The 13,976-nt window shown below is 40.8% G+C and overlaps 1 protein-coding gene across 1 annotated transcript; it reads right to left on the bottom strand.

The window, feature by feature from the left end:
- Window positions 1-9,499: 9,499 nt before the first annotated feature.
- On the bottom strand, window positions 9,500-12,641 carry FBXO5 (F-box protein 5). The gene is made up of 4 exons (XM_009907199.2): window positions 11,912-12,641; window positions 11,532-11,622; window positions 10,313-10,474; window positions 9,500-9,823 (listed from the first exon to the last, which is right to left on the bottom strand). Exons 1-4 carry the CDS (start codon window positions 12,631-12,633, stop codon window positions 9,572-9,574), a joined length of 1,227 nt encoding a protein of 408 aa, XP_009905501.2. The 5' UTR covers window positions 12,634-12,641; the 3' UTR covers window positions 9,500-9,571.
- Window positions 12,642-13,976: the final 1,335 nt, after the last annotated feature.

Raw genomic sequence — 13,976 nt, 5'->3', positions numbered from 1 at the left:
ACAAGTAGTATGGATAGGAGAAGACATGGTCCCAGAAGTTGGACTCAGAACGCACTGGCTATATTTGTAACAAACCACTACCTCAGTATGGATCAAGTATTTTGTTTCTCTACTGTCTTACATTTTAAACAGAATAATAAAATTCATCTTGTTCATGATGTTCTTTGCAACTTAGAGATACGAAATGACATGATTTAGGCATTAGTATGGCCCACTGCATGCCTGGTTTATGTTCCAATAAACCAAGATAATTCTAAAAAACGTTTCTAAAAACAATGTGCTGGTCATGGATTTGTTTTGCTTAGTGTGAATGCTCAGGAGGAAAATGTTTCATGAAGATTTAGCTATCATCTTAAAGAAAAGATCATGGATTCCCTGAATAGTATTTTTTCTCACATCACCAATTGGCAAAAGAAAAGTGAGGTTGAATAGCTACATCTTTCGGAAATTAAGCTGTTCTTAGTGTAAGAGTCACCACTAGCTGCCCACAAGTCAGTGTTTTTCAGTAATCTTATTATTACTTAGTATATTGTAAGCATTTCTTTTTCTCTGAGTATTTCCAGAGGAAGGAGCACATGTGCTCTAACTTCTTAGAATATGCACAACTATTTTTTATTTTGATCACCAGAATCTAAGAAACTGATATGGAAAAGAACAATTGCAAGCATTTCATTTGCTTCAGTGTCTCTATGTATGGATAGCAAATCTTAAAGCATTTAAATTACTGTGCATTTAAATTATGGCATGCAAACATTAAGTAACATACTAATTTACTGTCTACTCCAGAAACTTTGTGAAAATCCTGCTATGAACAATGAACAATGAAAAACTCATTCTTGACTGAAACTCCAAGGGAAAAGAATCTTTCTTCTGCTGTGATATGCAAAACACAGAACAAGAGGTATCTTCATCCCATTAAGACTGTCACACTTCAGGGTATAATCTATTTATAAGAGTGCTGAGAAGGCCAAAGAATAAGTACTGCAAGTATAAAAACACTGAGAGTATAAATAGAAATATTAAAAGGTGTACTTGTTGTCTGCTTCATGGTTAATTCTTAGAGGAATGGTGGAACTGTGGTAGTGGTGTAGGACAGTTTATACATTTATGTTTATAGATCATGTATAAGTAGTGAGAATACAACTGCTGTGTAACAGAGATGAGGAGAGGAGAAGAAACATGAACTGCTTACTTTTGCAAACTTCTAGCATGTGTACAATAAGTCTGGAAGTCCTATGATATTCTTATTGATTTACTTACCCTTAGTATTTTGGCTTACCCTACTTCAGTGGGCTTTTCCTACTACAGTTTAACATCACAACTTATTAGACAGCCATGATGTTCCGGTCATTCTGCCCCTGTACACTGCACTGGTTAGGCCGCACCTCGAGTACTGTGTCCAGTTCTGGGCCCCTCAGTTTAGGAAGGATGTTGACTTGCTGGAACGAGTCCAGAGAAGAGCAACAAAGTTGGTGAGGGGTTTGGAACATAAGCCCTACGAGGAGAGGCTGAGGGAGCTGGGGTTGCTTAGCCTGGAGAAGAGGAGACTCAGGGGTGACCTTATTACTCTCTACAACTACCTGAAGGGAGGTTGTAGACAGATGGATATTGGCCTCTTCTCCCAGGCAAGCAGTACCAGAACAAGAGGACACAGTCTCAGGCTGCGCCAGGGGAGGTTCAGGCTGGATGTTAGAAAAAAGTTCTATACAGAAAGTGATTGCCCATTGGAATGGGCTGCCTGGGGAGGTGGTGGAGTCGCCATCACTGGAGGTTTTTAGGAGAAGACTTGACGGGGTGCTTGGTGCTGTGGGTTAGTTGCTTGGGCGGTGTTGGATTGGTTGATGGGTTGGACGCGATGATCTTGAAGGTCTCTTCCAACCTGGTTTATTCTATGTATTCTAACAAGAATATAGCAACTAAAATCTTTCTGGATTTCATACTGACACCTGGATTTTTTTGTCTAAGGGTACATAAGAAAATGTGTTGAAGGGACAACACATATTATTGTGCTGCCTGTTGCAAATATTTTTAAGGCAACAAAAAGCTTTTTTGTTTAGAACTATCATGTGTATTTTTACAACCAGCTGCTGCTTGAAGTATGTTTGTAAGCAAATTGCAATTAAAGTCTTCTTTACTAATTTGGTATCCAGGGACAGTCTTGAAAATTAGATCTATATATGACTAACGAAAATCTGTTGTACAATGTAATTAATCGAGCTGAGGTATATCCTTGTGAAATGACACTAAACAAGCCTCAGAGGTCTTGTGTCATTGTGTTTGCATTATGAATCATGCATGAGCCAGCAACTAGTGAAGCCTCTGGAAGGAATGTTCATCATTGTTGAGAAGGGGCACTGTGCTCTCTGGTGGGTGTACAGGAGAAATAGGAAGAAAACAGGAATTTCAGGTGGTGGCAAGCAGTGAAATGCCACCATGGCTGTACTCATTCCAAGTCAATTATGTGAACCTGTAGCTGCCATGCGTTAGACTGGGAGAGCTATACCCTCAATGAAACACATAGGGCCACCAGAACTTTATATGCCCGGAGCAAATATTTTTGGTTAAAGCCAGTTCTGACCTTCACAGTGCTCTCAATTTTGGTCCAATGTAGGCTGAGAAAGCTAGTCTAATTAGGTCATTAAATGCAACACCATCATGTACCATTACTATCCTGGTTAGACTACAAGGTCACATAGAATGTTCAGAAGCCTTTGCTCTTCAGCAAACCCACACACATTTGACATGCTGTTAGGTAATGAAAGGCCACACACAAAGATTGTCCCCACCTTGGACCTCACAGTCACCCCAGCTAACTGTCCCATCCCTTCCTCCGTTCCCCACCATGCCCCAGCACAGCCCCTGCTCCAGCATCAGCCTTCCTGTTCCCCCTTACCAGATACAGCTGCATCAGCCAAGGGCAGAAGCACTTCTGGGGCCTCCCAAAAGCTAGCCCAATGCTTAGGAGGTAGAAAATAGTGCAGAGGAAGGGGCAAGGTTCCTCTCTTTCTCCAGCCACGTTCCTGCTTGGTCAGTGGACATCCTCAGGGCCACACTTTCGTTTCAAGGGCTTCCTTTGCACTTCATCTGGTTGAGGGATGTGAAGGGCTTGTTGTACTCCCCCAGCATGACAATGAAACCTATAGAGCAGTTAGAAAACACAGGCAATTGCATATTTTTATATCTTAATTTCTCAAAATGTCTTCCAAGCCCTTGTCTTGTTTAAGTGCTGTACGGAGGTACTAGGAGGGCAACTCTAATTGCAAAGAGCAGAGCAATATTAAAGCACCATGGTTTGGGGCCCAGCTGCAGCTGAGCCCTAATATGGCCATTCATGAGACTGCCCCCACATCCCCTCCAACACCCAGCTGCTGAAGCATCTGTGGCCACTACAAGAATGTCTGTCTTCATTTGAACCTTGCAACTATGTCTGCACATGCCAGCAAACTCAAGTAGACCCTTGCTGCTTTTATTTTATGTTAGGAGTATCTTGCTCTCTCCTTATGTTCACCTGGACTGTTTCAGAGGAGAAACCACTCTGACAAGATAATATTAAAACTGAGTGAACATAGCATGACAGTTTCTTCATATTCAGCTAAAGATCCTCATTCCAGAAGTTGTCCATCTCTGTAACTCCTCATCCTCTGCTCCAACGTTTAAATGTACTAGAAGGGGAATTTTTTCTATAATGGCAAGTTTATTATAAAATCAAGTGTCTATAACAATAATTACCCTGTCCATCCTTGCATTCAGATAATGGTATTTCAGTTGAAGACAGCAGTTCCTTCCGACTACAGTCGAGGCACTGTATGAGAAGTTGCCTTACATAGTCATACTACACATTTTAGATATTTTGCGAGTCAGAGCCATTAGCTTCTGCCAGAAGACACATCCATATCATGCCACAGCAGCTGTGAACCTGAGGTGTTCACCAAACCTCAGCTGATCGGGAATGTGATCTCTGATCCCAGACAAAGCTCTGCTGTTTACTACTTGTTCCAGACCCACACTGAGGGCTTGATGGAATGGCTTGCACCCACTGTTTTGCAGCGGTGGCTTTGCTCTCCACTTCTCACTACAGGGGTACCAAACATGCAAAATACATGTTATATTTTCAGGACAGTCAATCACTCCTGAAGAAGGCATGTGCATTTAGAAGCAGGTTAAATATGTACATATCCTACACAAACATGTTTGAATTAAAGGTTTGGGGTTTGTTCTTTTAATCACAGGTTTAATGCAATTACCTGTAACTCTAGTAACTAGATGGATAGCAGTCAGAGGAGGTGGAGGAAATAGAATCCACAAACTCAGCAAGAAGGAACAAAAATGAATCTTGTTTCATGTAATGTTTCAAGAGCACCATCTTGTGGTTTTTCCATTCTAGGACACATTTATGTATTTTCAATCTATACCACAGCATCTTTTCCTCAAAAGTGTTGTTAGCCTTTGCCTTCGGGAACAGATATTTTGTGAAGTGGGGAGGGAATTCTTATCACAACCTTAATCTATAATCCTTTTTTTAAACTCAGTGACTCATGGCAGACTTTATATTTTTATCAGTAAATATACTGAGATTTATTGAGTGATCAATGCCAGAACTTTGAGTTTTAATCTCTTTTGTTGAACAAAACACTCAATATACTAAAATGTTGCTTCTTTGTGGGGTGGAGCCTTTGACTAGTGACAGCATAAATGACACATCCTGAAGTTTTACAATGTGTTAGAAATAAGCCTCTGAGGTGAGAAGTGAGGCTGTGTGCTCTACTAAGATGCCAACAATTGCAGAGTTGAAGTAAGAGGAGTTTTGTTTATTTTGATTCCTCCTTCTCCCGCAGTCTTCAAAGCATGAAGGCTGCTGCTGAAGGATAAATTACATTAATAATTGTATGCAAATTAATCCTTGTTTTAGCAAGTGATTATATAATCAGATTCATCATCATTACATGACATTTCTTTCTTGTTTCTCCAATTGCTGTAGCTGGACAGCCACAAAGTACTGATTTCAGAAAGTTCTAAAGACCTGCCCCTGCCTGCCTCCCAGCTAGGGCCAGAATGTGAAGTTAAGGAATTAGCTCCATAGTCACCCAGGTCAGGGAAAACAGCTACTAGCCGCAGCAATTTACAGAGCAGAGAAATATCCCACTCCTCCTCACCATGCAGAGCCACACCTAGAGATAAGCAAGTAATTGGGAGAAAGTTGTATTCTTGCGCCAACTAGCCAGGGGACTCTGTCATCCTGCTGGTATTTATTACCCCTCTATAGGTCTGAAAAGTGTATCTAGTGTGGGCAAGAAGCTTATCACTTTCTTGCAATGTCCCTGAGGCTGCCAAATACTGAAAGTGGCTTTGACAACACAGCTGTAGTAGTGGAGAACGACTCATCTCCATATGTTTCTCTCTAGGTACCACTCTCACACTGATTACATACAAAAGGCAAGTTCAAGATAAGCTCAACACCCTGCATCTACTACTTTGTTCCCATCTCTGGTACATAAATCACTCTCCTCAGCACTGGTTGGGGCACTGCTAGTACAAACTTCCATCTCCCTTGCTCTCTATACGGAGGTGCTTTCTCACTCAGCAGTGGAGGCCAGCATGCCTGGGTAGATGCTGATTGTCCACTCTGTTTTTCCCTGCCTTATATAATTCACTGCAGCTGTTTCCAAGAAGACCAACTGTCGTGGCTTTCAGTAAGATGTGTAGATTTTATATAGGTCCACTGCTCAGCACTGTTGGGCAAGGTTTTAACTATTGGGCAAGATGATCACAAAGGAAGAAATAGTTGTGTGGTCAACACAGATCGTCAAGCTTGTCTTTAGAACTTTTGTGTAAGAACATTGCAAACAGTGATAACAGACCTTTAAGGAGCTGTCATTCACCTGTTGAAATCTGCAATGGAATCATAGAATCATTTAGGTTGGAAAAGACCTTTAAGATCCTTAAGTCCAACTGTTAATTTAGCACAGTGAGGTCCACCGCTAAACCATGTCTCTGAGCACCACATCTATACATCTTTTGAATACCCCTGCATATCTCAGCCATTTCCCCGAGCAGCCTTGTTTCAGTGTTTGACAACCTATTTTGTGAAGAAATTTTTCCTAATATCCAATGTAAAGATCCCTTGGCACAACCTGATGCCATTTCTTCTTGTCATATCACTTCTTACTTGGGAGATCAACAACCACCTTTCTACAACTTCCTTTCGGGTAGTTTTAGAGAATGATAAGGTCTCCCCTCAGCCTCCTTTTCTCTAGACTAAACTCCAGTTGCCTCAGCTGCTCCTCATAAGACTTGCTCTTTAGACTCTTTCCCAGGTTTGTTGCTCTTTCCCAGACTCTTTCCAGCACCTCATTGTCTTTCTTATTGGGGGGGAGGGAGGGGGGGGGGGGGGGCCGGGGCTGGGGCATGGCAAAAGTGAACACAGGTGCAGCCTCTTCAGTATTAATTCCTTAATCCTGCTAGCCACGCTATTTCTGATACAAGTCAGAATGCTGCTGGCCCTCTTGGGTACCTTGGCACACTGCTGGTTCATATTCAGCTGTCTTCAGTTTCTTTTCCACTAGGCAGCTCTGCAGACATTCTTCCTTAAGCCTGCAGCATAGAGTTGTTGTAATGCAAGGGCGGGAACTGATGCTTGGGTCATGAATGTCAATTTTGACCATTAACACTAAAGCTGGCAGACAAGGACCCGAGGATCAGAAAAAGACAAAAGATAAGGCAAGAGGAAAGAAACATCTGTGATAATTTGTAGCAGCCCCATTATAGCTTGGACAAAGCTTTGGTGGAAGTAATCTGACATTTCCAGCACTGTTTCAGGCAAATTGCCTCTTATTCAGAATTCTGTTAGTGAAAAATGTATGTCATGATGCTCCTCTCCAGCTGTGACTACTGAAGAAACAATGTAGTCCAATTCCTCCTCCTTGCCTGGAGATAACTAGGAATCTTCCTCAAAATTCCTCAAAATTATGCATGAAATGTAATTTCTACCGGAAGCAAACAAAAAAGCAGGTTTTTTCCCTCATTCTGTGTACACATTGTTAGGCCTACTAGAGGATGGATAGTTCCCCTTAGTAAGCACCAAACTTTAAAAGGTAAATGAAAATTCTAATTCAAGATGTATCGTAATTTGCAGCACCAGTGGATATCTGTGCTAAATTTCTCAAAATCAATGTACAAAGGAGCAGTCCTGTCCAGAATCACATTAAGGTATCTGTACTCTTCTGGACAGAGGAATTTCAATAGACAGATGAAAACCTTATAACAAACTGTTGCTTGTAGTATTTAGCTGTGCTCAGCCCATGGCCTAACAGAATCAATGTGGTTGCACACATACCAAGTCCCTGACCACTGCCTTTTCCACATCTCTTAAATAACACTGGGAGATACTAATATCCAGTACTTACAGGTTGTTACTTCCATACAAACACCATTCTTCTCCTGGCCTGCAGGACTGGTTGATAAAGATGGCCTAATTACCAGAACAACATATATATAGGATGGAAAGCTTCTACCTTTCATTCTCAGATCTTAAACATATCCAGAAGTACATACCCATATAGACAAGCTCTAGGGAATTAAAAGTTCTTGATTTAACTCAGCCAGCCTCTTGTCTCAAGTTTAAGTTAGGAAATAAGGTTTACCACCTAAGTGACAAGACAGAGGTCTCGCTCAACTGTTTCTAACACTGTTGTTGCAAATGAAAAATTAACATATGGAGGAAAAGCTGCCATGCATTATAGAACTGCAATTCAAGGAGCAGAACCTACAATGCTGCCTTCCCAGCCTGTTATCTAGTTAACAGGAAGGGAAAAAAAAAAAAATTCCAGACATTTCCAGAAAATGATCAGTCCTTTTGTTGAAAGCTTGCCTTTCTTTGCTGTGAGATCACAAAACAGGGAGTTAGTATCACAGTATTGCCAAGGTTGGAAGAGACCTCGAGGATCAGAGTCCAACCTGTCTCCACAAACCTCATGACTAGACCATGGCACCAAGTGCCATGTCCAATCCCCTCTTGAACACCTCCAGGGATGGTGACTCCACCACCTCCCCAGGCAGCCCATTCCAATGACTAATGACTCTTGGTGAAGAACTTTCTCCTCACCTCGAGTCTAAACCTCCCCTGGCACAGCTTGAGACTGTGTCCTCTTGTTCTGGTGCAGGTTGCCTGGGAGGAGACCAACCCCTTCCTACCTTTCAGGTAGTTGTAGAGGGCAAGGTCATCCCTGAGCCTCCTCTTCTCCAGGCTAAACAATCCCAGCTCCCTCAGCCTCTCCTCATAGGGCTTGTGCTCAAGGCCTCTCCCCAGCCTTGTTGCCCTTCTCTGGACACATTCAAGTGTCTCGATGTCCTTCTTAAACTGAGGGGCCCAGAACTGGACACAGTACTCAAGGTGCGGCCTAACCAATGCAGAGTACAGGGGCACAATGACCTCCCTGCTCCTGCTGGCCACACTATTCCTAATGCAGGCCAGCTCTGCAATAGTTCTGCAATAAGTTCAGCCAACAGAAAATTCTCCATTGAATGTGTTGGTTCTAGGAAATACTGGCAACTACTGCCAAGAGCCTTTAGGTAAGCTGCAGGAACATAGCATGCAAATGGATTCAGTATGCTTTACACAAAACCACATTTCCTTTTTGTTAAATCAACGTTTTTAAGGAGCACATACTGGAAGACTTGAGAACTGAGCACAAAAAGGACTCTTTGATGATAATATGGAAGAACAGATTTGCCAAACAAGTTATGAATAGTAATTTATTTTTACATTTACAAGACAAACAGGAATAATATTTAAAGCAGTATTTACAAATATATACAAATATTAAAAATTTATCTTATGATTTTGAAAAAAGTGGCAAAGCAGATTTTTAGCAGTATAGCCATGATACAGTACTTTTTTTTTCCAAGTTGGAAAGAATATACTCTCAATTCAGGGAAAACATGAAGTTTCTGAATGCAGAGATCAAGGAATGGAAAGATCAAGTACAGTTCAAGATTCACAGAAGACAAACCAAAGAAAATGGTATTATGAACTTTCACGTCATAAAATTATGGCAAAGCCTTGGGAAAAAAGAGTAATAAAACCTAGACTCATCATTTTACATTAAAAAGGACTTCACTTGCCTCGCTGGACATTCTTACTATAAATTCATTGAAAGGATTTTTGAAGAATAGTAAAGATTTAAATAAAACACAACTTAAGTTTCTCCCTTCAGGCATTCAAGAATTGCTAGGGCTACACATGGAAGGTTACTTGTCAAAACTGTTTTGGCTTGTTCATTATCATGGGGTGTTTTGAAGACTGAAACACAGTAGAGAGATGAGAATAATGAGAATGTTATTAGAATTCATTCAGAATTTTCTTTTAAATTTATAAATTTAAAAATCTTTTCTAATGGATATTTGTGACAATTCCTAGGAACTCCCAACACAACTAAATAGTACAGAGGAATAATAAAATTAGCCTTTAAAAAAAATAGAGTAGCACAAAGCACTTCCATGTTTGATTTTCTTTGTGGATAGTTTTGTATCTTAAAACCCCCCACATTCAAGAGTATATATTGGGATGGGTGGATCATAATCGGCGTAGATTCTTTTTGCTTCTTTTAGTCCCAGGAAGTGGCCCCAGCTTAGAGTTAGATTTCACTGGTTTGCTACTCATACAGTCACTGGAGTTGTGGTAGTTGCACATGCACTTTGTGCAAAAGTCAAATCCACAGCTTTCACGATTGCACGTTGCCCTTTGTAGATAGGAGTCATACTTTGCAGGTGAGCCACATTGATGGCAGATTTTAAGGCTTTCAGTATTTTTCAAGGTCTTGGCAGCCTGTTGGAAAAAAGCATACAAAGAAAATAGTGAGGAGGGTAAATACACATATCAAACATTCCCTGATGTATCTAAGTGCCACAAAACATCTTATAATTTCTCATACTCCAGACAGAGATATTACAAATTTAGCCTAATTCTGGGTGTATCAAATTCAGATGTAGACTTGACAGTCTAACTGCAGGTACTTGGGACTGGAAGAAAAGTAGTCAGTTTAAAATTCCTTACATTTTAAATTGAAGAAGACAGGCTAAATACAAAGCAGTAAGAAAAGCAGCCCTCTTGAATCCTCCAAACTTCATCCAAGGATGGTTATTTGGTTAACTTTAATAATAGTTCAAGTTTATTTTCTTTTGATTCAAATCATTAGCATTTTTGAAAAGTGAACCATGTGTCCAAAAGTCTCAAATATTTTCAGAAATACACTTTACAAGCTGATTGTGTGCTACATAACATGTAAGAAACTGAAGATGAGTGGAAATCAGTTACCTCAGAGAACTCCATGAGCCTGCTGTGATTCTTGGATGCTTTGGATCTGGTGCCTTTTTTGTTCAAGTTGACAGGTGGGATTGCTTTCTGAATGGAAGCTAAAGCAGCTCGGTAGAGGACAAACTCCCTTGTTGCAGCATTCTCTGATGTCTCAGTGGCATTCTAATGAAAATAAAAACAAGAATAAAATTTAAGAGAGTTATCTGACAGACCCCTATATCAGGTCACCAAACCCAACCATCTTCTATTACAAGTGAGTTGCATTATGTATCATGTCAACACATCATAATTATGTAAGCAAGGCACGTAACCAAACCATCACAATGCTTTAAAGCACAAAGAAACATCCCAAATTCTTTATGGTGAACAAAGATGCTTGCAGTTTTCTTTGAGAAGTAAACTCCTCCCACCAGTTTTCTAAGTTTGCAGTTCAAACTTAAAAATTGTAATGCTAGGGAGGAAATCAAACTTTGAAATGAATATTCAGTGGTGTCCAACTGTTTCACCTCAGCAGACTAGCAATACAAAATGCTACATAAAATCCATACTAGTGGTCAGCCTTATTCTGTGGCCGATCCTAAGCCTTGTTTCACTGTCTTCTCTTCTCTCAAGAGAAGAAAAACACTATTAAGTGTTTTACAAGAATCGTGCCTTAGCACAATGCTGTTGGGGTTGGCTCTTTATTCTTTATTTCACAATACAAATAGGCATTAGGAATAGCTTGCAGTGCAAAAAGCTTTTCAGTTTTCTGTAAGCAACACATTGCATTTCAGACTGTTGCTAGAAAGCATAAGCAGAGAAACATGACTGTCACAGTCATTTGAGCCATTTCTCTCAGTCTCTCTCCCTTCTGGATCAGTGGGGACACTGAAGCAAGAAAGCATCTGCTGAGAGCCTCCAAGCCTTGACCAGCAGGCAGTGCTGTAACTGATCCTTTCCTTCCTGCCTTGCTCTGTAACACAGGACATGAAAATTCTTAAGAAGATATTACTCTCTCCTTGGGTAATCTTCACAGGCAACTTTCCTTGGGCTCCAAAGAGTGACATGACTAGCAATACTTGAACAGGGTATTTTAACAGGACAAATTAAGATGCTAGTGTGACAACATTTTCAATCTGAGAAACTTTTCTGAAATCTCTTAAGATTGGGAAGAGTCCTAAAATGGCAAAAAGACATGGCTGATTTAGACTTGCAATACCAAACTGGAGTAGAGACTTACAGAATAGCTTTTCACAGCTTTACTATACTTTTGGAAAATCCATTTATCTTCTTGCAGAATCTTCTGCCACGTTGTGCTGACTTTGGCAAAACTGCAATGACAATAAAAACATATCAGTTACCTCCTAGGAAAGGGAAAAACTGTTTATTTCATAGTGTGAAGAACTAATGCAATCTTTTTCTTTCATGTGTAGTATGAGATTATGTTCACAGTCCTGATATTTAATTGCCTTCCAAGGAAACATTAACACTTTGTGTTTTAGTATATCAATACATGATGTTAACCAGTGATTAAATGTCATAGGCTCCATATCTAGAACATTCTTAAGACATTAAGTGTTTTTTTTAACTTTCCTAATAAAATGAGATCAAAATACTTACTTTATTAAATCCATCTCACCAAGATGCCTTAAAATATTTGCTAGTACATGCTTCAGGTTCTTTTGGAAGAGTTCAGCAAGAATGTCTATTCTGTCTAGTCCCATTTTCTTTCCAATTAGATTACAAAGTTCAACCTTTCCTCTGAAAACAATTTTCTCTACTGCAGCCCAAGACTTCAGATTTTTTTTACCACTTTTTTTCAAAGTTGAGCAAATCATCTCTTCATAATGGATTACTGGCAACAAAGTCTTTTTTGAAAACTGAATTTGGTTTTGGTTCTTCATGAGACATTGCTTTGGTGTGCCACAGATATTCCCAGCCAAAGGTATACTATCATCATGGTCTACTGGATCAGCATATTGATTGCTTAACATAGAGGAATAACCACTGTCCTCATTAAATTTACTGTGTTCCAGTGCCTCCATTTCATAGATACCTTCATCCAGTCTCTGGTTTATTTGTTTGTTTTCTTTGTTATGTACAGGTCTTCTTTCATCCTCAAGATCTAGAATTCCTTTGGCTACATGGTATGAGTCATTAGGGAGTACTTTCTGATGCTCTTCAGTGCAGCTTTTACAAAAGCCTTCCTCATAATTCAAGTGGCAGGATTCTTCCAATCTTGTGTTCTCCACAGCAGACTTCAGTGGTGCACACCCAGCATGAAGAGACGCACAAGGAAAATTGCATTTCATTTTGAAAGAGTTGTTTAAATTTGATTTCATTATTTTGTTTCTATCCTGCAAGAAACAACGAGAACAGTATTACAACACAGCATAAACTGTATCACAAATTATTCTTCCTATAAAGAACTGATCATGCCTTCCTTCAGAATCATGAATTTTAAGCTTTTTAACTCACTTTCACAGAATCATGATGGTGACCTCTAAGACCACCATGTTTCTAGCATCTAAAATACAGACAACTAGCAGAAAGATTTGAACGGCCACACAGTAAATCTATATAAATTCTTCTTGAAACTAGACCTTTATGCTGCATAGAGCTGGAGCAAGAATACTGACTTTGTCACCATTCCACCAGTACAGATTACGTTTAGCGCATCAATGCCTCCAATTCCTACCTTAAATGCAACTGCATACTCAGGACACTTAGAGCCTCTGAAAACGACATCAGTGGCAGAGTTCCATGAGTGACTGTAGGCCCATGCAGGGGTATAGCTAGTCCACAGCAGCCAGAAGCTTGCATCCAAGGCCAGAGGCAATGCTGCTGATGCAGCCAGGTGTCTGGCATTTTTAAAAGAGGAGGAAACCAAGTGGCACAGAAAAAGCTTGTGTGCCCACATGTCTGTGTAAATTACAATTAAAACCAGCACTGCTTAAACAAAGTGAAATAAGGCTACTTAGAAGCATGATTTTAAGAAGGTGGGAGGTCAACAGATATTGTCGGGAAATTGAGCTTTTCTTACCCTGTTTCTTTCCCCTCCCCCCCGAAGTGTGGTGCTATCTATATTAACAACGGCGGGGGGGATGGGCAAGGACTGAAGGGGAGAAAGAAGCCATCACTGCCGTGTTATATTTAAGGGGAAAATAATGTTCAACAGTTCGTAAGAAAACAAGGTCCCCCATGTGAGTAGATATTTCAAAGGATTTAAGCACATCCAGCAGTTTTGGAAAAATTAGGAAAATGTGTTTCTTGATCGTCTCAGAGCAGAAGCCCCTTCTTCGTACGTACATTTGGTGGAAGAAAGGAGCAAATATGCTTATGGCTTTGTACAGTGAGCTGAGAGAGCTACAGTCCCCTGGCTAAGCCTCCTTCTTTCCTTCCCTCTTTGCCACGCGCGCCGCGAGCGAGCAAAGGAGCTTTTGGGATGAAATCCTGCAGATCTGGAAAATGTCCCCACGCCGTATTTAGGGGCTCCAGGGCCAGCTCCGACCTCCTGGAGCAGTGGGCTCACCCGGGGGGGGGCCAAAGCACTGTCAAGCTGCTCCTGCCCCGCGCTCAAGATGGCCCAGGTCGGAGACAGGCAGACCAGCTCTCACGCCTGCCGTGCCCCATGGCCTCAGGAAACTCTTTCTGTGCCTCTGGGGGTCTCCGTTTCCACCCACGT

This window comes from Dryobates pubescens, chromosome 6 (assembly GCF_014839835.1).
Source record: "Dryobates pubescens isolate bDryPub1 chromosome 6, bDryPub1.pri, whole genome shotgun sequence".
NCBI classification, from domain to species: domain Eukaryota; kingdom Metazoa; phylum Chordata; class Aves; order Piciformes; family Picidae; genus Dryobates; species Dryobates pubescens.
This window is presented reverse-complemented; position numbering and strand designations above follow the sequence as displayed.

Coding starts and splice junctions, on each gene's coding strand:
- FBXO5 (XM_009907199.2), bottom strand. CDS start 12,633: ATGAAATCAAATTTAAACAACTCTTTCAAAATGAAATGCAATTTTCCT. Junction 11,623..11,911: donor GGTGAGATGGATTTAATAAA/GTAAGTATTTTG, acceptor TTGTCATTGCAG/TTTTGCCAAAGTCAGCACAA. Junction 10,475..11,531: donor AAGCTGTGAAAAGCTATTCT/GTAAGTCTCTAC, acceptor TATTTTCATTAG/AATGCCACTGAGACATCAGA.